The sequence below is a fragment of the Cherax quadricarinatus genome, chromosome 24 (assembly GCF_038502225.1).
Source record: "Cherax quadricarinatus isolate ZL_2023a chromosome 24, ASM3850222v1, whole genome shotgun sequence".
Lineage (NCBI taxonomy): Eukaryota > Metazoa > Arthropoda > Malacostraca > Decapoda > Parastacidae > Cherax > Cherax quadricarinatus.
Genome location: NC_091315.1, coordinates 18108956 through 18136198, shown reverse-complemented (window position 1 = coordinate 18136198; position 27243 = coordinate 18108956). Strand labels below are relative to the sequence as shown.

Genomic DNA, 27243 nt, shown 5'->3' with positions numbered 1-27243 from the left:
CGTGGGTGTGCGCCATAAACAAAAAATCTAGGCGCCTGCATAGCATTGTGGGAACGCCGGCTCATTCACCCTTGTTCACCATGCCTCGTCGCAAGTCAGCTCTCACTCCCCGGAAAACTGGGACTCTCCTCTTCCTGTCTGATAGTTCTGACACTGATGGAAGTGGAAATGAAGACGAATTCTACTGCTTTGATAAGTTAGTGACCGAAAATAATGACCAGGATATCGATAATAGTGCAGAAAACCCCGACGATCCTCGACCTTCTACCTCTGGTGTGGGCACTCGTGACTCACGGTCGGGTGTTCCTAAACGTAAGAGAAAACTAATACTTTCCCGTGGCCAGGCCTCTGACTTCAGTAATGACGATGATTCTGACGTGGATTGTGATTTTATTGCGCTCGACGATCATTCGAGTAGTGATAGTGAGGAAACATATTCACCAGTGAAGCGTCGGTATGTTCGCCGCCGCATGCGCTCGGGTAGTGTACCCTATGCTGTGCCCAGGGGACGGAGTACATCCCGTGGCCCTACACCCGTTTTAGGTAGTGATAGTGAGGATGATGTGGCTACACTTGGCATGGATGGGCCACAGGCATCAGTGGATGGTGTTAGTGGTGCTGGTGGTGGTAGTGGCACCGCCATGCATGACTCACTAGCCCAGGCTGGGACCCACGCTGCTGACTCGTCAGTTCAAGGACAAAGCGGAGCATCAGCCACCAGCCCGCCACAACCACAACCACCCGTACAACCAGCCTATGATGTCCAGTATCCACCAGCAAACCGTATCTGGGATTGGCAGCAAAATCCCAATTTTGTTCCCAGCCCTCACCACTTTGATGACTCTCAAAGTGGAATTCTACCTACCTGTCCCCTTGGAACCATGGCCAATGAACTGGAATTCTTTGAATTATTCTTTGACCAGCCATTGATGGAAATTATTGCCAGGGAAAGTAATAAGTATTTTCAGTACACCATGGCAAATACGATCTTATCACCACAGTCAAGACTACACAGGTGGAAAGAGACGACTGTTGCAGAAATGTATTTGCTTTTTGCAACAATAATGCTTATGCCTCACATCTATAAGCATAATATAAAAGCATACTGGTCCACAGATCGGCTAATTTGTACCCCATCCTTCAGTGAAATAATACCAGTGAACAGGTTTATCTTACTGTTACGTATGTTGCACTTCTCTGACAAAACCAGGCCTGACAGAAGTGACAGGTTATACAAGATTAGAAATGTTTTCATGTATCTCAAACAAAAGTTCAGGATATACTTTTATCCATTCAAGAATCTTGTAATTGACGAGTCTTTGATTTTGTTCAAAGGTAGACTGTCATTCAAGCAGTATATACCGAGCAAGAGGAACCGCTTTGGTATAAAATTGTTTGTACTCTGTGATTGTGACAGTGGCCTGGTGTTGGATATTGTTGTATACACGGGTAGTAAAACATTGAAAGATACCAAGATGTTATTGGGTATCTCAGGTGACGTAGTGAGAAACATGATGGCACCTTATCTTGGTAAGGGCCATACATTATATACCGATAACTGGTACACAAGCCCATTACTCAGTGATTTCATGCGAGTGAACAAGACAGATGTGTGTGGCACAGTGCGTTCTAATCGTAAACATATGCCCAGGCTCAACGCAGGTGTTCGTGGTGATGACGTGCAGGTGTTTACTGCCAATGACATCGTGGCATTACGGTGGCATGACAAACGAGATGTCACATTGTTGACAACCATTCACCGTAATGAAATGCAAGACAGTGGCAAAGTTGATCGAGTGACTAATGAACGTATTCGAAAACCAGTGTCAGTGATTGATTATACACAAAACATGCGCTTGGTTGACAAGTGTGACATGCAGATTGGTTTTGTTGACTGTGTTCGTAAGAGTTACAAGTGGTACATGAAACTTTTCTTCCATCTCATGGACATTTCAATGCTGAATGCATATAATATGTACCAAGTAAAGACTGGTAACAGACCACCGTATGGTGAATTTTGTTTGTCTGTTGTCAGACAACTCATAATGAAGTACCAGGTAACAACACCTGCAATACAACATGGTCCTCGAATTCATCACAATATACCCAAGCGTTTGAGGAGAGAAGGTGATCATTTCATAATACAGCTTCCTTCAACTCAAAAGAAATTTACTCAGAAGAGATGCATTGTCTGTGCACAAACAAAACGACGGCAACAAAGACGCAAAGACACTCGGTTTATGTGTGAGGAATGTAAGGTGCCTCTGTGCATGGTGCCTTGTTTCAAGGAGTTCCACAAGCTCCAGCAGTTCTAAAACCATGTCCAGTGATTGTAAATATGTAAATATATGATAGAACATTAGTATTATACAATATTTGTGCATGTTTATTGTAATAAACAACAGTGGTAAACAATAATATGATAATAACTTTAGTGCGGTTATTGTGTTCAATACAGTGAGTATATATATATCAATTATATGCAGTATTGGTCTCTCAGGCCCCAAATGTTAGTAGGAATAGAAAAAAATTGGAAAAGAAAAGAAAAAACAACTAAAACAACAAAATAATATAATACGCGTATGTGGAATTCGTCGATGTTGCCGCCACCACATCATTTTCTATAAACTTCTTGGCACTGTATCTCGGTAAGTATTGATCAGATTCTAATTTTTTTTGTTTTATTACCTTCACAAAAATATGCTCTTTAATTCTGTAAGAAAAAATATTTTTTTTTTTTTTTTTTCAAAATTTCTTGGACACTGGTGCGTGACTTCAGATTTTGGCCTTGGACCCTGAAAGGGTTAAGGTCCTGTAGATGTAGATTGCACAGTAGTAAGTGTGGATGTACTGAACAGGGAGTAAGTTTAGATCTATGAAGAGTGGGGGGGGGGTGTTGCCAGGGATGGGATTTAGTGATTATTCTTACTGCAGCTTTTTGTTGGTTTATTATTGGCTTTAGGTGTGTTGCTGCAGTTGATCCCCAAGCACAAATAGCATAGGTGAGGTATGGATAAATGAGTGGTATAGTGTGAGAAGGGCATTTTGCGGCACGTAGTATCGTATTTTGGAGAGGATCCCAACTGTTTTGGATACTTTTTTGGTTGTGTTGGATATGGGTGCTGAAATTTAGGTTGTCAAGGTATAGGCCTAGGAATTTGCCCTCATTATGTCTGGTAATTAGAGTGTTGTCAATCTTAATGTTAATTTGTGCATCTCCTGCTCTGCTACCAAACATAATATAGTAGGTTTTGTCAGTGTTAAGCGTAAGTTTATTGGCTGTCATCCAAGTCGATATTTTGATCAGCTCCTCGTTAACAATGGTGTTGAGGGTGGCAAGATTAGGGTGAGAGATGACATAAGTCATGTCGTCAGCAAAGAGAATGGGTTTCAGGTGTTAGGATACGTTTGGAAGATCATTGATGTATATGAGGAAGAGCAGGGGACCAAGGACACTTACCTGCGGAACTCCAGTATCAAGTGGCCGTGTTGTTGATGCTGTGTCTTTAATGGTAACATACTGATACCTATTAGTAAGGTAAGATTTGAAATAAGCAAGTGCATGGCCTCTTATACTGTAATGGTCAAGTTTGTGGAGTAGGATGTCATGGTCTACTGTGTCAAAAGCTTTTCTTAGGTCAATAAAAATTCCTAGTGGATATTCCTTATTTTCCAATGCTGTGTAAAGCAGATCTAGCATTTTTATGATTGCATCATTAGTGCTTTTATTTTTCCTAAATCCAAATTGGCAGGGGTTGAGTATGTTTTGTGCTGTTATAAATGAATATAGTCTCCTGTGCACGAGTTTCTCAAAGATTTTGAATAGCAATGGTAAGTTTGATATTGGCCTATAGTTGTTTAAGTCTGTAGGGTCACCACCTTTATGTATTGGTGTAACCCTTGCCATCTTGAGTAGTTTCGGGAAGGTGCTAGTTTCTAGTGACTTGTTAAAAAGTAATGAAATAGCATGCGAAAGGATATGGGCCGCTCACTTGTACAGTAATGGTGGGACATTAGACAGATTCCCTGAGTTGTTTTTAAGTGACTTTATAATCTCGGTGACTTCCGAGGGCTCAGTTGGTGCAAGATAGAAGGAATTTGGGAAATCCCATCTAGGTAGTCCCCGGCATGGGCATTAGTATGTGGGATTTTATTGGCGAGATTAGATCCTGTGGTTGAGAAGAAGTCGTTTATCTTGTTAGCTGTGTCAGTGGGATGTAGTGGTGTTTCATTAGGTTTAGTTAGGACAATATTCTTGTTTTTTTTCAGTTTGTGGGTCCCTAGAATCTGAGAGTGTTCTCCAGGTCTTTTTTATATCTCCTCTAGTGTCTGTGAATCTACTGGAGTAGTATAGTTGTTTGGCTTTCTTTATTACTTTGGTGAGAACTGATGAATAGTGTTTAAGAATATCTTTGTGTATTAAGCCGTCTATATTGCTTTAGTTCAAATCGGTAAATGAGCAGTTTCTTGCATACTCAGTTGATAGAAAAAATGGAGTTCTAAAGAAATAGCTATGAGTTAGGTCAATTGGAACAATGGAATTGGCCAAAAACAGGGCTCAAAGTCGGCGAAATTGCCAATGCGTATATGTTGCCGAGACTGCTAACTTCGCGGGAGTGTAATTCCGTGAGTTTTCGAGTTTTCATACATTTTTTTTTTTTTTTTTTTTTTTTTTTTTTTTTTTTTTTTTTTTTTATTTTTTTTTTTTTTTTTTTTTCCAAAAATTTTGCGACATAGAATGAGTTTCAGAACGGGGCTTGCGACAGTCAAAGAGTTAATGTGTGAGAGGTAAGTGGCAGGGTGTTTATTGAATAAAATCAGAATGGCATGCCATCATCCTCTAACTTGGCACTTAAAGCTAGAGGCTTACGGCTCGTCTTTTTATCATAGCTAAGCTTAGACGCCATCGTCAATGAGAGCCAAATAGTTAACGAAAGAGTAAATGAGAGAGAGAACGAGATACAGAGTTCAGATAATTTAAGAACACAAACTGAACAGGTAGTGGGCGATCACTTTGTCAGGCAAAATAAATGTGTATTAATATGTGTCTGCTTTTAGTTCATTCACGTATGTTTGTAATAGTTTGTAAAACTTTTACCTCACAATATTTTTTTTATTATAATAATTACCTCGCAATACAATTACTCTGACTTTGTGTACAAGTTAGTAAAGAATAAACAAACAGCAACACTCCCATTCTCATGCAACGCACCATTTTTAGAGTGAAGATGATGATATTATCATCATAATAAAAAAGCGCTAAACCCACAAGAGTCGTGAATTGCTATATATAGAGTGATGGCATACGAAAGGAATATTTTTATACAGGTATCCCCCAGTGCTTGACTAGAGAAAACGTAATTCTTCTGACACTACCTACACAGCTGCTTTGTAAACAAATCTCATATTTACATCATTTTTATTCTGTGAGTGTAAATATCATGTTTATATGCTATGTAATGTGTTTCTTATATAATTTTGAGGAAAATATCATAGATGGATTAATGAAAATGTCTATATTAGTGTAAATTAAGACATTTAATGCACCCAAGAGTGATGATTATTACGTACTAGTGGCGTCATGAGTAGAGAGAGATTTAGCGATTTTAATGTGTACCTGCACACCAGCACAGTGTGTAAGTATATTTAGCTACAGGTACACAAGTATAATTATCAGAGTACATATAAAATACGCAATACCTATAAAACACTTGAAATTTTGGAAAGTTTCCTGACATAATATATGTGGTCACGGAGAATCTAAACAAACCGGGTGGGGCGCGCCATATTTGATGGACCACTTGCCGTACAGCAAATTTTGGTCATAATTTGACACCGCTGTATTACCGGAACGCCGTAAGGCAAAATGCTGTAAAGCAGGGTTCTACTGTATAGTATACCATTGCAATACTGTTTCATTTAAAGCTTTGGATTTGAAGTGATTACATACAAAAAATAGAAATATGTAATTATATTTTATTTTTGATGTTAATTAAATACAGTGGACCCCCACTTTACGATCAGTTCCCAATGAGACCAATTATGTAAGTGTATTTATGTAAGTGCATTTGTACGTGTATGTTTGGGGGTCTGAAATGGGCTAATCTAATTCACAATATTCCTTATGGGAACAAATTCGTTCAGTACTGGCACCTGAACATACTTCTGGAATGAAATAATATCGTAAACCGGGGGTCCACTGTATATATATATCTTCTTTCAACACCCCGGCCATATCCCACCAAGGCGGGGTGGCCCAAAAGGAAAAACGAAAGTTTCTCCTTTTAAATTTAGTAATATATACAGGAGAAGGGGTTACTAGGCCCTTGCTCCTGGCATTTTAGTTGCCTCTTACAACACGCATGGCTTACGGAGGAAGAATTCTGTTCCACTTCCCCATGGAGATAAGAGGAAATAAACAAGAACAAGAACTAGAAAGAAAATAGCAGAAAACCCAGAGGGGTGTGTGTATATACATGTTTGTACATGTATGTGTAGTGTGACCTAAGTGTAAGTAGAAGTAGCAAGACGTACCTGAAATCTTGCATGTTTATGAGACAGAAAAAAAGGACACCAGCATTCCTACCATCATGTAAAACAATTACAGGCTTTCATTTTACACTCGCTTGGCAGGACGGTAGTACCTCCCTGGGCGCTTGCTGTCTACCAACCTACTACCTAGGAAATATATATATATATATATATATATATATATATATAATGCTTATTACTAAATTTCTCTTATCAATCCTGCAGTACTTGGAAAGAAGATTTGGGATGCTGTGTCGACTGTGTGCTTCTTTAGCATTCTCTCTCCAGATGACACTCTATATGGGAATAGTGTTATATGCTCCAGCACTTGCTTTATCAGCTGTCACAGGTTAGTGTATACTGTATATAGTTGACTGATATGTCTGCCTTTACTGTATAACTGTAATACAAGTGTAATAGGATGAGGTTAATCATAGAATTGATGAAGGAAAAAATGTGAGTGGTGCGCTGAGGTGCATTATCTATGGAGGCAAAGAAGGGAATGTATGAAAGTATAGTGGTACCAACACTCTTATATGGGTGTGAAGCTTGGATTGTAAATGCTGCAGCAAGGAGACGGTTGGAGGCAGTGGAGATATCCTGTCTAAGAGCAATGTGTGGTGTAAATATGGTCCAGGAAATTTGGAGTGTGGAAATTAGGAGAAGGTGTGGAGTTAATAAAAGTATTAGTCAGAGGGCTGAAGAGGGGTTGTTGAGGTGGTTTGGTCGTTTAGAGAGAATGGATCAAAGTAGAATGACATGGAGAGCATATAAATCTGTAGGGGAAGGAAGGCGGGGTAGGGGTCGTCCTCGAAATGGTTGGAGGGAGGGGGTAAAGGAGGTTTTGTGGGCAAGGGGCTTGGACTTCCAGCAAGCATGTGAGAGCATGTTGGGAGTGAATGGAGACGAATGGTTTTTGGGACCTGACAAGCTGTTGGAGTGTGAGCAGGGTAATATTTAGTGAAGGGATTCAGGGAAACCGGTTATTTTTATATAGCTGGACTTGAGTCCTGGAAATGGGAAGTACAATGCCTGCACTTTAAAGGAGGGGTTTGGGATATTGGCAGTTTGGAGGGATATGTTATGTATCTTTATACATATATGCTTCTAAACTGTTGTATTCTGAGCACCTCTGCAAAAGCAGTGATTGTGTGTGAGTGAGGTGAAAGTGTTGAATGATGATGAAAGTATTTTCTTTTGGGAGAATTTCTTTCTTTTTGGGTCAGCTTGCTTTGGTGGGAGACGGCCAACTTGTTTAAAAAAAAAAAAAGTGTAATAGGCATCATTTTTCTCAGTGGTACTATTGTTTTTAATTTTGCTACTATTGTTTACCTTGTATAATACCCCTTAATTATTTAACTTACATATATCATTGACATTATTATGACCAGTTGTGTTTTATAATCATGGTATTGTATCATGATTTCTACCTCTTCATGTGAGCTTTTAATTTTTTCACAAGTCTGTAAGTTGCTCCTGAAGTAATCCCTTGGTATTTAGCTTTGTTGGTATGAATCTCAACAAAACTTACTTCTGTTTTGGCTTGGGCTTAGTGATATTTATTTCCTATCTTGGTATGGATCTGGAAAAGTCATTAATCTCATTATCCTGTTTTCCAGTTTGAAGAGACATGGAGGCATTTTTTGGGGATAAATAAATGATGATTGGTTTTCAATTCAATATCCTATCTTTTTTATGCAGATGACATGAATTTATTGCATAATTTTCGTAAGGAAAGGGAAGATAATGAATAAAAGGTAAACTGGTCATTGATAGAAGATAGGCTTTGAATAAGTAATACAGTTGATAGAATTACCAACATTAGATAAAATGACATAAGTGCAACTAATGCGACATTTGTAGGAATGTTTTGCTCTCCAGGAGCTTTGTCAAGCCCCTGACAAAATTCCTGGAGAACGAAACATTGCCACAATAAAATGTCGCATTAGTTGCACTCATGTAATTTTACCTAACATACCCTTAAGTCATGCATCTCCAACTTAGTTATTGAAAATATGAATCTTCGAGAGACACTAACAAAACAAGACACCAGGATAACACAACTCGAGAACAAAATCCTCAGTCTTGAACAAAAGTTATCAACACCAGGAATGACAAACTGTGACAAGACCATTCAGACAGTCATAGATAGCCATACCCAACAAATAATATCTCTTAATACAAAGGTTGAAGAAGCAGTAAAAGAATGGAAGAACAACTTAGATAACCAGTTCAGTGACTACTTTGCTCTCCAAGAAGATAAAACTGAACAAGATAACCTATCGGACGCAGTAATAGTTAACAGTCCACTTTTTCCCAGTGATATGAACCAAACAAACAGTAAAGAAATTACTCTGCAGATCATAAAGGACCAAACAAGTGTTATTGTATCTGAGTCTGAAATAAAAGAAGCCAGGTTACTAGGATCCCATGGTAGAAAAAGTGTTGATCCCATGGTAGAAAAAGTGTTATGCTTAGATTCCACTCACATGACAGGAAAAAAGACTTAATTATTGCATCTATTAAAGTAAAGAAAGAGGTACACATAAACGAGTGTCTTACCAAAAAACGTCAGAACCTCCTGTATAGAGTAAGAAAACTTAAGCGGGAGAATAACGACACAATACACCAATGCTTCACACGGGATGGGAAAATTCTTGTTAGGAAAACAAATGTAGGTCAACTGTACACAATCACGAACGAGAATGATCTATCACGATTTCTCAGGGATATTAATCTTACAGAGAATAACTAAACAATGTCCAACTTAAAAGCCTACGTAGCGTAGTGTATGTTTTGCTCCATTATTGTTCAAATTTCATTGTATAATCTCTTAGTATTTAAATAATCAACTACCTCTTTTTGTGATTTTACTAGTAAGCATAAGTCACCTTATGTAATTTTCTTATTTACTATTGTTTGCTTAAACATTAGCTGAATTGATACTTTCTCTGTCCATATTACTACCTCATATTTTTTTTTAAATACTATCAATTGATATTACCTACTAAAATTAATAATTATCATTTTTACTATAATTTCAATTTACTCTTAACATTTTTGACATTTAATAACCACTACTTGTCTAATTACCTTTACCTGTTTTATACCACATTTACTATCTTAGAGTACTCTTAATTACCTTGTACTGCCATATAGCCTCTAGTATAACTACCAGTGCAATATTGAATGAAATAAACATTACTTTTTCACTTTTTTTGTAATCATTATTACTTACTAAAATTTTATTAAACACCATATTTACTACCAGTCAATTTTACTTTTGTACATTAAACATTATTTTTTACTTCCCATAACATTTTGTTGCCAAATTTTCAAGTTTGCATATTCAACTCCAACCTTTATATTATCCTTTGTACCTGTCTACCATCTTACCATCTTACTATCATATTATAACCAAGACATTACCATTATTCATTGTTCTTACCTGTCCATTTAATTTTGTTTACCACTACTTGTTTTTTTAGTCACTTTTTATTGTGTGTGCAATTAGTGTATATTCCAATTACTTTTTTGCAAGTACCAATACTATCTTTTGCTAGCTAGTACCAACTACCTCATTTTTTTTTTTTTTTTTACTTTTTATTGTGCAATAAACTGCTCAACTTATTTAATATTACAAATCAGATCTTACTCCTAAACCAATATTATTTCATAGTGACTATCTGTCCATTTAACTTGTTTACCATTACTCAATTGTAGTCCCTTATATATTTTTTGTCCTTTATTTTAGCTCTATATAACTACCTTAGATCATATATTCACAATTGTTAAACTAATCAAGGTGCTATTCTCAGGTGCTAAAGTTAATAAGTTCACTATTTTGCCATTATACTCCAAAGCTCATTTATTTGATTACCACTTTATTGTTCACCACAACTTATATTAGTCCCTTTTATATTATAATTTTATATTATAATTCTAACTTTAAAGAATTACCTTTAAAGTACTACCTACTATCATATTCCCAAGCTCCATTATTTGATCATCACTTTATTTGTTCACCACAAATGATTTTAGTCCCTTTTATATTGTCTCCTTTATTTTAGCTTTAAAAAACTACCTTAGCTCATTATTTTTTACATTTGTTAAATAATTCAGGTGCTATTTTTTTTAGCTTTAGAATATTTACTTTATTTTTTACTTAATTCTAACTATAGATTCACTACAAATCTTATGATTACAAGCATTGATCCTGATACCAACCTCTTATTTAATGACTTAAATGATTCAAACAGTTACTGTAATTACTACACAGCAGAACAATCAAAGGCACTTCTCAGAGCCAACAACAACATAACTATCTTTAACTACAATATCAGATCTTTAAGCAAGCATTATGATGACCTCCTAGCATTACTAAATTCCTTGCATGCCAATATGTCCATTATTACACTAACTGAAACCTGGCTAAAGCCTGATACTACAGATGTCTATGCCATTCCTGGTTACACAGCCATACACAACTGTAGGCCAGACCAACAAGGGGGTGGCACAGCTATATACTACTCAGACCAACTAGAATGTATCACTAATACTTGCACAAGGGATGAACATGGGGAATATATAATAGCTAAATTCAAATCCAAATACCTACAAAAACCTCTCACAGTGATAAACATCTACAGAATTCCACAATCAAACATTAGCCAATTTAGTCAAAACCTAGGAAGTATGATAACTGATGCACGCATGAACAAAGATCACTTACTACTCTCAGGTGACTTCAATATAAATCTCCTGCAAGACCAGGACCCACACGTTACTGAATTCACAAACACAATGAGTAACTGCATGTTGCTACCAACAGTAACAAAACCTACAAGAGTTACAGAGACTAGTGTTTCCCTACTTGACCACATCTGGACCAACACCATATCCCCTTTAAAATCAGGCATAATTACAGATAATACCACAGACCACTACCCTACTTTCCTCATAACAACTCTTGGTAAAATACCCCAAGACACTACTAAAGTCACCTTCAGACTTCACAATGAGGCAGCCATTAATAACTTCACAACAGCAGTAACAAACATTGACTGGCACACTGAGCTAGAAATCTATACAGATATTGACGAATGTTTTAATAATTTTCTAAAAAAGACCCAATACCTTTATAACAAGCACTGCCCTAAAAAAACTAAACAGATGACAGCTAAGAGACTGAACAGTCCCTGGCTAACACCCAGCATTCTCAAATCCATAAATACAAAACACTGATATGAAAAACAGTACAGAATGGGTCACATAACCAGAGACCAAACAAAACGTTACTCGTCAATCCTAACCACCCTTATAAGAAGGGCAAAAAAATTGTATTATGAGAACAGATTATCCAACTTACGAGGTGATATAAAAAAGACCTGGAAGACCCTATCAGAAATTCTGGGAACAAAAAAGATATCACGACATAGCGAAATAAAATTAGCAAAATCAGATGAACCCCAACTCCCACCAACAGAAACAGCAAACAGACTCGATGATTTCTTCTCCACTATAGGTCAAAACCTTGCCAATAATATCCCAAGCTCAGATACCCCACCAAATGACTACCTCACTGGCAACTACCCGAACACACTGTTCCTAGCTCCGACTAACCCATACGAAGTCTCCCTTATTATCAACGCACTGAAAAACAAGGCAGGAGATTTAAATACCTTACCACCCTTTATATACAAAAAAGCGTCACAAGTACTATCACCAATCATTGCAACACTCTTTAACAAATCCATTGAATCCTCCACCTTCCCTACAGTTCTCAAAATAGCAAGGGTCACCCCGATCCATAAAGGAGGAGACCAAACAGAGTTGAATAACTATAGGCCAATATCCAATTTACACCCTCTCTCAAAAATCTTCGAAAAATTAATTCATAAACGAATCCACTCCTACCTCATCTCCCATAACATTCTCAACCCCTGCCAATTTGGATTCAGGCCTAATACAAATACTAATGATGCTATTATACACATGCTAGAACATATATACACTGCAATAGAGAAAAAAGAAGTCCCACTGGGGATCTTCATTGACTTACGTAAAGCTTTTGATACAGTTGACCATGACTTGCTCCATGTAAAATTGTCACACTATGGTATTAGAGGGCACTCCCTCAACTACCTCAAGTCTTACCTCAGCAACAGAAGCCAATATGTGTACGCAAATGGGGGCAAGCTCTTCCGCACAACCAATTACAGTTGGTGTCCCACAGGGAAGTGTCCTTGGCCCTCTTCTCTTTCTCCTATACATAAATGACCTACCAAATGCTTCGCAATTACTCAAACCCACACTTTTTGCAGATGACACCACATACGTCTTCTCTCACCCGAGCCCAGTCACGCTAGCCAATACTGTAAACACCGAATTACAGAAAATATCTACCTGGATGAGGACTAACAAACTTACACTAAACATTGACAAAACCTACTTCATTCAGTTTGGTAGCAGAGCTACAGATGTACCTCTTAACATAACGATAAACGGATCACCTATCACAAAGCTAACAGAGGGAAAATTCTTAGGAATCCACCTCGATAATAGACTCAAATTTCATACACATATACATCAAATTTCTAAGAAAATTTCCAAGACTGTAGGCATACTATCGAAGATACGGTACTATGTTCCACAGTCAGCCCTCCTGGCCCTTTATCACTCTCTTATTTACCCCTATCTCACCTATGGAATTTGTGCATGGGGCTCAACAACAACTAACCATCTCAGACCACTAATTACCCAACAAAAGGCTGCAGTTAGAATGATGATAAATTCTCGCTACAGGCAGCACACTCCACCAATATTCAAAACACTCAACCTACTCACCATACAAAACATCCATACTTATTATTGCACTTATTACATACATAGAAACACACACTTTGTGACTTTGTCAATGGTCCAAGTCGGACCGAAACGTCGTCGTATATGTGCGGGTTATTTGTGTATCCCAGTCCCCTTTTTGTTATTTATTTATTTATTTACATACATAGAACACTTAACTCTGATATTAACCCTCCCCTCAAACATCTCCTTGCCAACCTCAACAGAACACATGACCATAATACAAGGCACAGATCACTCTTTGATGTTCCTCGTGTCCATCTCACGCTATGCAAAAACTCAATGCACATAAAAGGCCCTAAAATCTGGAATTCATTACCTGTAAATATAAAAGAAACACAACCTCTTTATAAATTCAAGTCTCTTCTCAAAGTTCACTTACTCACTCAAAACCAAATAAATACTGAATAACTGAACCATATAAATTGTATATCCTAAATTGTTATAAATTGTATATCCTAAATGTTACTCACAATTATATCACACAAATGTTAAACCTAACTTTGTTATTTTTTTAAATACACTACCTAACAGAATACTCCATTCTACTGAATGAACAGCAATGCATGCAACCATAGGACCTGTCTTTGTAATACTCATTTGTATTTTATAGTTATCTGTTTACAATAATGTCTTATCACTGATTTCATCATTGCTTAGTTAATCTTAAGTTAATTTTAAGCCAGCCCGTAATGCTATGCATATAAGTGGCTTTGGCATGCTGCTCTTACCTGTATTTTTTGTACCTCTGTTTGTATGCTAAAATTTCTAAATAAATAAAATAAAAAAAACTTTCATCATCATTCAATACTTTCACCATCACTCATGCATAATCGCAGTCTTTGCAGAGGCACTCATACAATAACTTAGACGTCCCTCTAAACTGTGAAGATCCCAAACCCCTCCTTTAAAGTGCAGGCATTGTATTTCCCATTTCCAGGACTCAAGTCCGGCTAACCAGTTTCCCTGACTCCCTTCACAAAATATTACCTTGCTGACATTCCACCACCTCATCAGGTCCCAAAATCTATTAGTCTCCATTCACTCCTCTCTAACACACTCGTACATGCTTGATGGAAGTTCAAGCTCTTTGCCCACAAAACCTCCTTTACTCCCTCCCTCCAACCTTTTCAAGGACAACCCCTACTCAGCCTTCCTTACCCAACAGATTTATACACTCTCCAAATCATTCTACTTTGTTCCATTCTCTCTAAATGATCAAACCACCTCAACAACCCCTTTTCAGCCCTCTGACTAATACTTTTAGTAACTCCACACCTCCTAATTTCCACAGTATGAATTCTCTGCATGATATTTACACCACACATTGCCCTTAGACAGGACATATCCACTGCCTCCAGCCGCCTCCTCGCTGCAGCATTTACAAACCTACCTACTAAGAGTGTTGGTACCACTATACTCTCATACATTTCCTTCTTTGCCTCCATAGATAATGTTTTTGTCTCCACAGATACCTCAATGCATCACTCACCTTTTTTGCTTCATCAATTCTATAGTTAACCTCATCCTTCATAAACCCATCCACTGACAAGTCAACTCCCAAATATCTGAAAACATTCACTTCTTCCATACTCCCTCCCTCCAGTGTGATATCCAATTTTTCTTTATCTAAATCATTTGATACCCTCATCACCTTACTCTTATCTATGTTCACTGTCAGCTTTCTACCTTTACACACCCTATACCTATATATTTCTATGTATATTTCTTATCTACAGGAATTTCTATCAACTGGTCAATCATCAGCATTGGGGTGGTGTGTACTTTCTACTCCACTCTTGGAGGAATGAAGGCTGTCCTAATAACTGATGTCTTCCAATCATTGCTCATGTTCGCTGCAGTATTTGCAGTGATCACACAGGGTGTGAGAGACTTTGGTGTTAGAGATATTTTCAAGATTGCTGGTGAAGGCAACAGACTGGAATTTTTCAAGTGAGTTTTGATTATAAGATAAATCATGAGTTACATCACACATTTATTATATAGTACTATACACCTGCAATATGCAATACAGCCTCTCCTCACTTAGCAACGCACTCGTTTACCAACAATTCGAACTTGCGATGGGCTCTCTGACCAGTATGCATACCTCAATAATGTATAATAGAGCTGATTTCCTCTATTCTGTTTACTACAATGTACAGTACACTACTGTGTAAATATTTAAAAATATACCAGAAATGTTATAAATGGTGCAAAGGTGACATAAAAACAATATCAGAGATGGTTAACACAAACCCACTACCATTATAGTTTGCGCCTCACTTAGCAATGAATTTGTTTACCGATGTGGTCTTAGGAATGAACTCTGTCGTTAAGTGAGGAGAGGCTGTATATAGTTGTATTGTACTGTAATTTATAAGAAAATTTGTAAAAATAGTCTCCAAGCTTGCTTTCTGTATTGAGGACTTTTTCTGTAGAAATAAATACCAAGCAAAGCTTGATACTCTCTTTTTAAAGTTTGTTTCTTTTACCAGTAGTGTCCAAATATATTTTACAGAAAACCAATGTAGAATAAATAAAGAAGGAACAAATACACAAGGCCAAAGAAAGACAACCCAAAGGAGAAAAAGGAAAGGAGAAGAGGGAGAAGAAGAAAAAGGATGAATCAGGTTAAGTCACAGGTGTTCTGAAGTTTGGAGCATTTTACAATGTAGTGGGAAAAGAAGGCACCTACAGAGATGAAGCCAGGACTAAGATTCATACAAGGAAAGTTGTGTATTAGGGAGGATTCAACCAGATGGCAACTGTTGAAGTTGGAAGTAGGGAAGACAGTTTTAGCAGAAGGCCAGTCAATAGGATGGCTATGATGTCTGACGTGATAGAAAAGAGCATTGTTAGTGTCGGCAAGCCTAACACTACTTTTGTGCTCCCTGAGTCTGTCAGAAAGAGATCGGCCAGTTTCTCTAAAGTATTGAAGAGGACAGGAGGATCAAGAAATAGAGTAGACACCAGGAGCATCTGTAGAGGGAGGAGAGGTATGAACGAGATTAGTGCGAGGACTGTTAGTCTGGCGGAAAGTAAGTTTGATGTCTAAGGAACGGAGAGAGTTGTTGAGATTAGAAAGATTGGAAATGTAGGGAAGGCAGAGGATAGAAGAGTTCCCAGGAGTAGAGAGTTTGGGAGACAAGAAATTATGTTTAGCACGGGAGAAGGCAGAGTCTACGAAATGGGAAGGGTAGCCAAGACGGGAAATTGAATTATGAAGAGTGGAACTTTCTGATTGAAGGAACTGACGATCACAGATGCGGAGGGCATGGAGAAAAGGGAGATAACACTTTGCTTGACAGAGGAAGCATGATAAGAAAAGTAGTGCATGTACATGCCACTGTGCATAGGCTTGTGGTAAATGGAAAAGGCAAAACCTGTACCTGAGCAGTGGACATGATCATCAAGGAAAGGAAGTAAGGAATTAGACTCCCATTCAGCTTTAAACTTAATAAAAGGGGCAAGATTATTAAGAGCATCAAGAAATGGTTGGAAGGGACTAGTCTTGAGGTCACAGAGCAAAGATGTCATCAACATAGTGGAGTGTAGGAAGAAGAACAGTCTCTAAGTATTACATGTAAAGATTAGCAAGGATATAAGAAAGAGGGGAGCCCATAGTGACTCCGAAGGTTTGAGAATAATATCTCCCTTGGAAAGAAAAGGAATTAGTCCACACAGGTGGATAAGATAAGAAAGATATCAGTAGGTATTGGGAGACGAAGAAACCCTTCATTGGCTGCCTTCTAAGAAAATCAAGGACATCATCAAGTGGGACATTGGTGATGAGGGACTCAGCATCAAGACTAAGCATCTTATAGGCCGGGAGAGAGCGAACCTGTTCAGTGAAGTCTTGAGAATGACGGAGGTAGGCAAGATAAAAGGTACCAAGAAAGGGAGTGAGGGTTTTGGCCAACCAAGAAGCAAGAGAATAAGAGACAGAGTTTTGGGAAGGCCATAGAAATAAGGCAGAGAGGGGCAGATGACACAAAAACGTTGAACAAGGTCAAAGTCAGGAGGACAGAGGTCGGAGATTGTCCTTAGTTTCTTGTTGAAAGTTCTCTTGAGATCAAGAGGGTTGGAAACAAGAGGAGTGTAGGTACGTGAGTCAGAGAGCAAGACGACAGCTTTACGGAGGTAATCCTCGCGATCAAGGATAACTGCCAAATTACCTTTGTCAGAAGATAGCATGAAAATGTTAGTGTTGGATTTAAGAGAAGAAAGGGGAAGTTGGTAATGGCGCAGAAGGTGGTGGTTCTTAGTAAACAGACTATCAAGAGCAGGAAGGAGGGCGCCATAAAAAGTGGACAAGTCAAGAAGATTACGAGAGTGAGACTGACAAAAAGAATCATAAGAGCTGATCAGGGCAGTACCAGCACAAGGGGTTCAAGCTTATATTGAGAGAGCGAGACAGAAGACAGGTTAGTAACACAGTAAGGGAGAATTTAGACCAAGGGCTATCTGAGATGAGATGTTGAAGCTTATTCTGTAGTTTAGAAAAATAAATTTGTGAATTCAGGCGAGCGGTGTCAAAAGCAATGGTAGAGAGGAGGTTACAGAGCTCTTGTAGAAGAGATGCAAAGAGAGCACATTGACATTGATGGAGAGTAAAGAAGGCATCTTCAACCTGAGACTAGTAGAGAGAATGAGCTGTTGAAGTAGGAGACGGGCAATATTACATACCTTTATTGAAGACTCTTCTTGACTAACGGAAGATAGGGAGGAGGAGAGAGGAAGTTGGAGGTTATTGTTTGGAAGAGGGATCCCCCTCCATAATGACTTCAGGTAACAAGCCCCTCTATGGGGTTACTTCCCTTCTTCGTCTTTTAATGCCACTAGGACCAGCTTGAGAGTCACTGGACCCCTGTCGCACAAAAAAATCTGTCCACAGAGGTCTGTTTCTTTATCTCCCTGAAGTGGGACAAAGTTTTGTCACTGAACATGTTGCAGATATGGCTTGTTTCAGCTTGGTCAGGGTGATACTTTCCAACAAAACTTTGCAACTCATTCCACTTTGCACACACGTCCCTAATCACTGAAGAATGCACCTTCTCCCCTTTCTCTTCCTCCTCCTCTGAAGCAATTTCCTCAGTTGCAGTGTGTTGCTGTTCCAGTTGAAGATCTTGTAGCTATTCAGTTGTTAACTCTTCCCCGTGGTCCTCCGCCAACTCTTCCACAGCCTTGCCACTCACATCCAACTCCATGGACTTCCCGAGTGCCACAGTAGATTGCACAACAGAACTAGGTTCCTCAGAGTCAGCCCCAAACCCTTCAAAATCCCTCTTGGACACAATCTGGCCACAATTTTCTCCAAGCAGAGTTCAAAGTCCTGGAAGTCATTCCCTCCCAAGCAGTGGAGGATATTGAAGTGATTCCTCCAGAACTCTCTTAGGGTCAAGTCAGTGTCCGAGGTCACTTCAAAGCACCTTTGAAACACTGCTTTTGTGTAAGTTTTTTGAAGTTTGAAATGACCTGCTGGTCCATGGGCTGGATGAGAGGAGTGATGTTAGGAGGCAAGAACTTCACTGCTATAAAACGGAAGTCCCTAAAGAATTGGTCGTCCAAGTCTGGAGGATGAGCAGGAGCATTGTCCAGTACCAGGAGGCACTTGAGAGGCAGTTTCTTTTTTCACACTGGGGCCAAACACATCATAGACCCACTCTTCGAAAATGTGCCTTGTGACCCATGCCTTATTATTAGCTTTCCACATCACACACACACTATTCTTGATGACATTGTTTTTCTTGAACACACTGGGATTTTCAGTGATACACCAGTAAAGGCTTCACTTTGAAATCCCGACTAGAATTACCACAGAACATAAGAGTAAGCCTGTCTTTCATAGGCTTGTGTCCTGGCAGTGCTTTTTTCTCTTGTGTAATGTAGGTCCTCTTTGGCAATGTTTTGTCACAATTGAACACTTGTTGGGAGAGGAATCCTTCAGCCTTTATGTACCCCTTGAATTCCTACACAAAATTTTTCAGCTGCACATTTGTCAGAACTTACAACCTCCCCATGCCTTACCACACTGTGTATGCCACTATGTTTATTAAATCTCTCAAACCAGCCTTTGCTGGCCCTAAATTCACTAACAGCAGCACTTGTTCCAGGCATTTTCTTTACAAGATCCGCATGCAACTAACTGCCTTGCCTTCTCACAAATCATCGATTCCGCAACACTGTCTCCCACCAATTGTTTTTCGGTGATCCACAAAACCAACAACTTCTCCATGTCTTCCATTATCGTTGGCCTTTGTTTGGTTAGTACATTTACTCCTTTCGCCACATCAGCTTCCTTGATTTGTTCTTTCTTTGCCAGGATAGAAGTGATTGTTGATTTGTTTTTCCCATACATCCTGGCAATTCTAGCACTCGAAAACTACTCTCAAACTTTTTAACAACTTGTTTCTTAAATTTCATTGTGTTTCTCACTTTCTTTACCAAAGTAGCTTTAATAGGAAATTTCTATGGGGCTATGGTTACTTATTTCTCAGTTGCACTAATCAATAAACATGAAAAACAATGGATTATAGCAAAATGTTTGGATGAATGAGCAGAAGCTTCCTCACTCACCCAGAGACAAAGCCAGACTGATGCACGAGCGGCTTGCGGCAGCGGGTTGACACGTACGACACGTACCATACGGCTGATAAGCGAAATAACGGCCGATAACTAGAAGCCAAATGGTGGATGGTAGAGGTTCTGGTACTAAAGTCAGTGGTTGTATTGGAGTGTGCATAAATTCTGTAATGAATCTCAGGGCTCTTTTACCCTGCAGTACATTATACAGCGATGGTAAGGCATCATCTGGTGTAGATCCCATTTCAAAGCACTGCTTCTAGATTTGTCAGGGTCCTCTTCAGTGAAAGTCTGCTAGTTTAGCAGCAACATGGAACTGCTAACGTAACTACTGCAATGTTAACTGTTTTTCTTCAGGTTCTTCTTCATCTTCTGTTATGTGGCTCCCTTGTATCTGTGCATTGAGCTCTGCCACTATATTCTCTGGACTCCTGTCTTCATCATCATCATCTTCTAAGAGCTCATTCACATCTTCATTCATATCTTCAAAACTATCACCTGGTACTCTCCTTGCCAGCTGAACAATTTCCAGAACTTGACTCAGGCAAGGGAAAACCAGTGAAAGAACTAACTATAGAAGGCCATAACTTTCCCCAGCCTGCATTTAATGTTGATTGGGGCACTTCATTCCATGCACTTCTGGCATAGCTGATGGCATCTGCAATTCTAAATTTATTCCAGAAACTTCGTACTGCCAGGTTGGAGTCGGTCCATTGATGCAACTAGTTTTTTTCATAACTTTTTTTGTGTAGTTACACTTGAATGACTTAATAACTCCCCAATCCAATGGTTGTATTAAAGATGTTGTATTTGGAGGTAAAAATACAACTTTTACATGTAGGGTCACATCCAGCAAAGCATGTGGATGAGTACAGGAATTATCAAGAATGAAGAGAGCCTTGAATGCAAGGTTCTTGCTATGCAGGTAGAACTTGACTTCAGGAATAGTGATGCCAAAACCAGGCAATAAATATTTCTTCTGCCATCCATCTTGACAGGTTTGACCTCCAAATTACTGGTAAGGTGTTTTTATCTACACCTTTCAAAGGACGAGTATTGTTAGAGCGATGCTCCAAATTTTTTCCCCTCCCACAAACCAAACCGTGTTAAGTTAATTTTATGAAGCGCAGTAACCAAGACATGTCAAATAAAACAGTGTAATATAGCAGTCTACTGTATACCATAGTGGCTTTCTTTGTACCAATCAGATTATGAAATGTAAACACACATTGTAACCTTTGCAAAGAAATAAACTTTTGTTTTATGTATAAATTTTTATTCTTGGTGTGATATTGGATTTCAAAGTGTGTATGGTCCTAACAAGTTGTGAATTTGACATTTGGCAAATTAACTGTATTCTTAATATAGTATAGAGGAGGTATATTTATTTTTCTATTCAAAATGTTTAGGCTTTTTTTTTTAATTTGCTTAGCAATAAAGTGCACTTTGTTTATTGATCTTCATTGTGATGTGCTTACAGTGTGTCACCTGACCCACGTACAAGACACACAATATGGAGTTTGGGTATCGGTGGGTGCTTCACATACTGCTCACTCTATGGGGTTAACCAGGCTCAGGTCCAGAGGCTTCTTACTATTAAGTAAGTCATAATTACATTATCTTGGAGGTTGGAGACAAGTTAATTAATTGTGTTGACTGGAACAATGATTAGTAACTTAGAGAATCATGCATACATATTTATTTTATACATGTATAGACTTTTTTTTTTTTGGCAAAGAATGATCCTTTGAAGCAATTGTAAAAAGAGTTGTGATATGTAGAGTACATAACACCTAAATAAAAACTTAGTTCATAAGTTGAGGAGGGTCCCTTGATGCTGAAAGGCTTTTAATCTCAAGAAATAGACCTTCCCTCCCTTTGCTTAGCTCAAACCTGATTGCCTCAGGACATTTCTTAGGTGTTGTATGGCTCCTGTGGTTTTGACACTTCTCATTAGTATACTAATAACACAAATAATATACAGCAGTTTACCCTATTATTGCATCTATACAGTAATTTGTGTAACTCTTACATTCTTCTGTTCAAGACAATAAATCATAATACCAACATAGAATTAGGATTCTTTTTAAAGGGCTTCAACAAAATCCATGGGCATCAAACAAGAAATGAATTTCCATTTAATATTCCACGTGTACATCTGAATCTATGTAAATAGATTATGCAAATAAAGGGGTGCAGAGTTTGGTATGGTCTACTAGAAGAAACCAAAAACTATGTAATTGTGAATAAATTCAAAATGCAACCCAAAAACATTGTCTGAACTCCGAGGTTTTATTCTTCACTATTTTTCTCTCGATAAGTTAAACTAAATTTCATTTGTATATTTGCTAGAACTAAATGGTTATAAGCGATCATAATTTTTAACCCTTTCAGGGTTTCGGCCGTACTAGTACGGCTTACGCACCCTCAAATCTAGTGAGAGAAAGCTGGTAGGCCTACATATGAAAGAATGGGTCTATGTGGTCAGTGTGCATGGTATAAAAAAAAATCCTGCAGCACACAGTGCATAATGAGAAAAAAAAACTTTGACCGTGTTTTTGAATTAAAACAGCGACTTTGCACTGTGTTTTCGTATGGTGTTTATTGTTGTATTCTAGTTTTCCTGGTCTCATTTTATAGAATGGAAGACATATTACAGAAATTGAGATGATTTTGACTGGTTTTGGAAAGAAAAGTACCTTGAAATTGAGCTCAAAGTAGCAGAAATGTTCGATTTTTACCAAAGTTCAAAAGTAAACAAATCATGCTATGCATCCAATACACGTCAACTGGTGAGTCTAATATTCTTTCACAAATGCGCTGATATTATTTATACCATTTCTACACTAATGCAGTAGTCTGCATAACAGTACATGTATATCTTTCTATTTTTTTGTGAGAATAAAAATTCAAAGTGGAAAGCAAAAGAATGTAAGAGGGGCATGGGGACATGACTAATGAACAGAGGAAATGTTATTTTAGTGCCAGGAATGTCTTTCTTGTTTATTCTGGACCCTATTCAGAAATGGGCATCTTTTGAAATTTGTGTGAAATTAGCAAAATTGCTAAATTCTGACCACTTTATTGGATAGTTGAAATTGGTAAATGGGTGGTTTCTTGTACTCATTCAATAGAAAAAATGGAGTTCTAGCGAAATAGTTATGATTTTTGTCGACAAGTACACTGGAATTGGCCGAATATAGGGCTCAAAGTAGGCAAAATCGCCGATGCATAAACATCGTCAAGACCGCTAACTTCGTGAGAGCATAATTGCGTAAGTTTTCCATCAAATGTCATACTTTTGGTGTCATTATGATTGGGAAAAGATTCTCTATCTTTTCACAAGAAAAAAATAATTTTTTTTAAATTTGGCCGACCCTGAGAACAAGTCTCTAAAAAGGTTGAAGGGGTGGACCAATAAGCCAGTGAAAGGCCTTGGTGAGATGACCAAAAGCTCCAATGGCAGGTCATCATCTGACTAAGACCCGTGTCACGAAGCACTTGTCCTCTTCGTGATGAACCTTACCTAACCTAACCTGTATCTTGGCTTTCATATTCCATGTCTGATGTACTATAATTATCACACTTTTAATAATTTTTCATTAGTACAGTAGGGCCCTGGTTTGCAGCATTTTGCTTTACAGTGTTCCACTAATATGGACATTTCATATTACGACCAAAACTCACTATACGGCTCCCCCACCTGTCTTTCTAATACGGTCACTGTCCCATCCGGTTTGTTTACATTCACCATGAGCACATCTTTATATTATGTCTGGAAACTTCCTAAAATTTCAAGTGTTTTTAAGTTACTGCATATTTTATATGTACTCTGATATACTTATGTGTACTTGTACCTAAATATACTTACACACTGTGCTGGCATACAGGCATGCATTAAAATCACTAAGTCTCTCTACTCTTGAAGACTCCATAATAATAATGTCTTGGGCACATTAAATGTCATATATTAAATTAATATAGACATTTCCATTAATCCATCTTTGATATTTTTTTAAAAATTATATAAGAAACAAGTTACATAACAAACAAACATGATACATACACCCACCAAGCGGCTTCTAGGAGTGTCGGAAGAATTATGTTTTCTCTAGTTCAACACCATTTACTGGGGGATAACTGTAGAAAAATATTCCTTTCATATGCCTTCACTCTATCTATATTTATCTTTTTTATTATGATTAATAATAATATCACTCAAAATGGTGTGTTGCATGAGAATGGGAGTGTTGTTGTTTATTTATTTTTATGTATTAACTTGTACATAGTATAAGAGTATTTGTATTTGTATAGCACGTAATGAAAGTATTTGTTTGTTAGAGTATGTATTGGTGGATAAAAGGTTGATGAGTAGGCTCCAGGATGTACATGTTTATAGAGGGGCAACTTATATATCATATCATTATTTAGTTGTAGCTACAGTTAGAGCGAGAGGTAGATGGGACAAGAGGAAAATGGCAACAACAAGTAAAAGAAAGGTGAAAGTGTATAAACTATGGGAGGAGGAAGTTTGGGTGAGATATAAGCAAGTATTGGCAGAAAGGTGGGCTAGTGCAAGTATGTGTAGTGGGAGGGTTGAAGAGGTTTGGAATAGTTTTAAAAATGCAGTATTAGAATGTGGGGCAGAAGTTTGTGGTTATAGGAGGGTGGGTGCAGGAGGAAAGAGGAGTGATTGGTGGAATGATGAAGTAAAGGGTGTGATCAAAGAGAAAAAGTTATAAGAAAAGCAGAGTACATGGAGAGTAAAAGAAAGGTGAAGAGAGTGGTGAGAGTGCAAAAGGAGAGCTTATAATAGGGTGGGAGAGGCACTGTTAAGAAATTTTAATGAAAATAAGAAAAAAATTTGGAGTGAGTTAAACAAGTTAAGAAAGCCTAGGAAACGAATGGATTTGTCAGTAAAAAACAGAGTAGGGGAGTTAGTAGATGGCGGGAATATTTTGAGGAACTTTTAAATGTCGACAAAGAAAAGGAGGCGGTAATTTCATGCATTGGGCAGGGAGGTATACCATCTCTTGGGAGTGAAGAAGAGCAGGATGCGAGTGTGAAAGGGGGTAAAGCAGCTGGCACTGATGGAACTGTTTAATAAATGTATGAGAGAGGGGAAGGTACCTTTATGTAAAGGGAAGGGGGACAAAAGAGATTGTAAAAATTTTAGAAGAATTAGTTTACTGAGTATACCAGGAAAAGTGTATGGTAGGGTTATTATTGAAAGAATTAGAGGTTAGACAGAATGTAGGAGTGCAGATGATCAAGGAGGTTTTAGAGTGGGTAGGGGATCTGTAGATCAAGCGTTTACATTGAAGCATATACGTGAACAGTATTTAGATAAAAGTAGGGAAGTTTTTATTGCATCTATGGATTTAGAAAAGGTATATGATAAAGTGGATAGGGGAGCACTGTGGCAGATGTTGCAAGAATATGGAATAGGTGGTAAGTTACTAAATGCTGTAAAGAGTTTTTATGAGGATAGTGAGGCTCAGGTTAGGGTGTGTAGAAGAGAGGATGACTACTTCCCGGTAGAAGTAGGTCTTAGACAAGGATGTGTAATGTCACCATGGTTGTTTAATATATTTATAGATGGGGTTGTAAAAGAAGTAAATACTAGGGTGTTTGGGAGAGGGGTGGGATTAAATTATGGGGAATCAAATACAAAATGGGAATTGACACAGTTACTTCTTGCTGATGATACTGTGCTTATGGGAGATTCTAAAGAAAAATTGCGAAGGTTAGTGGATGAGTTTGGGAGTGTGTGTGTATAGGTAGAAAGTTGAAAGTGAACATAGAAAAGAGTAAGGTGATGAGGGTATCAAATGATTTAGATAAAGAAAAATTGGATATCAAATTGGGGAGGAAGAGTATGGAAGAAGTGAATGTTTTCAGATATTTGGGAGTTGACATATCAGTAGATGGATTTATGAAGGATGAGGTTAATCATAGAATTAATGAAGGAAAAAAGGTGAGTGGTGCATTGAGGTATATGTGGAGGCAAAAAAACGTTATCTATGGAGGCAAAGAAGGGAATGTATGAAAGTATAGTGGTACCAACACTCTTATATGGGTGTGAAGCTTGGGTTGTAAATGCAGCAACGAGGAGATGGTTAGAGGTAGTGGAGATGTCCTGTCTAAGGACAATGTGTGGTGTAAATATCATGCAGAGAATTCAGAGTGTGGAAATTAGGAGAAGGTGTGGAGTTAATAAAAGTATTAGTCAAGAGGTCTGAAGAGGGTTTGTTGAGGTGGTTTGGTCATTTAGAGAGAATGGATCAAAGTAGAATGACATGGAGAGCGTATAAATCAGTAGAGGAAGGAAGGCGGGATAGGGGTCGTCCTCAAAAAGGTTGGAGGGAGGGGGTAAAGGAGGTTTTGTGGGCAAGGGGCTTGGACTTCCAGCAAGCGTGCATGAGCGTGTTTGATAGGAGTGAATGGAGACTAATGGTATTTGGGACCTGACGAGCTGTTGAAGTGTGAGCAGGGTAATATTTAGTGAAGGGATTCAGGGAAACCATTTATTTTTATATAGCCGGACTTGAGTTCTGGAAATGGGAAGTACAATGATTGCACTTTAAAGGAGGGGTTTGGGATATTGGTAATTTGGAGGGATATATTGTGCATCTTTATACGTATATGCTTCTAAACCTCTGCAAAAACAGTGATTATGTGTGAGTGAGGTGAAAGTGTTGAATGATAATGAAAGTATTTTCTTTTTGGGGATTTTCTTTCTTTTTTGGGTCACCCTGCCTCAGTGGGAAACAGCCGACTTGTTAAAAAAAAAAAAAATTATTTTGAGGTAATGATTATTATAATCAAAAAACAAATGAGGTAAAAATTTCGCAAACTCTTACAAACATACGTGAATGAACTAAAATTGGACGTGTATTAATATGAGTTTATTTCACCTGACCGAGTGGTCGGTTTGTTTGTTTACATTGTCTGAATTCCGTGTATCGCGTTCTCTCTCGTTTACTATTTCGTTGGCTAGTTGGCTCTCGTTGACGATAGCGTCGAAGCTTAGTTTTGATGAAAAGAAGAGTTGTAAGCCTCTTACTTTAACCCTTAAACGGTCCAAACAGATCGACGTTCAAATGCGTAGTGCTACAAAAGTAGATCTACTTATTTTTACATATTTTCAAATATAACAAAAAAAATGTAGATAAAAGTTTTTTTTACACGTTTTCACATGTAAAACAAAAAAAAAGATCTACATTGTTTTACATACTTTCAGATGTTGAAAAAACGTATATA

General features: G+C 38.0%; 1 protein-coding gene across 1 annotated transcript in view; it reads left to right on the top strand.

Annotated features, from left to right (window-relative positions):
* Positions 1 to 6756: 6756 nt before the first annotated feature.
* LOC128690730 (putative sodium-dependent multivitamin transporter) overlaps positions 6757 to 27243 on the top strand; it is a gene marked incomplete at its 5' end in the record, with an annotated part of 68460 nt that continues 47973 nt past the window's right edge. The window contains 3 exon segments of the mRNA XM_070088224.1: positions 6757 to 6880; positions 15135 to 15348; positions 21461 to 21580. Coding sequence (XP_069944325.1) covers positions 6757 to 6880; positions 15135 to 15348; positions 21461 to 21580 — 458 coding nt within the window.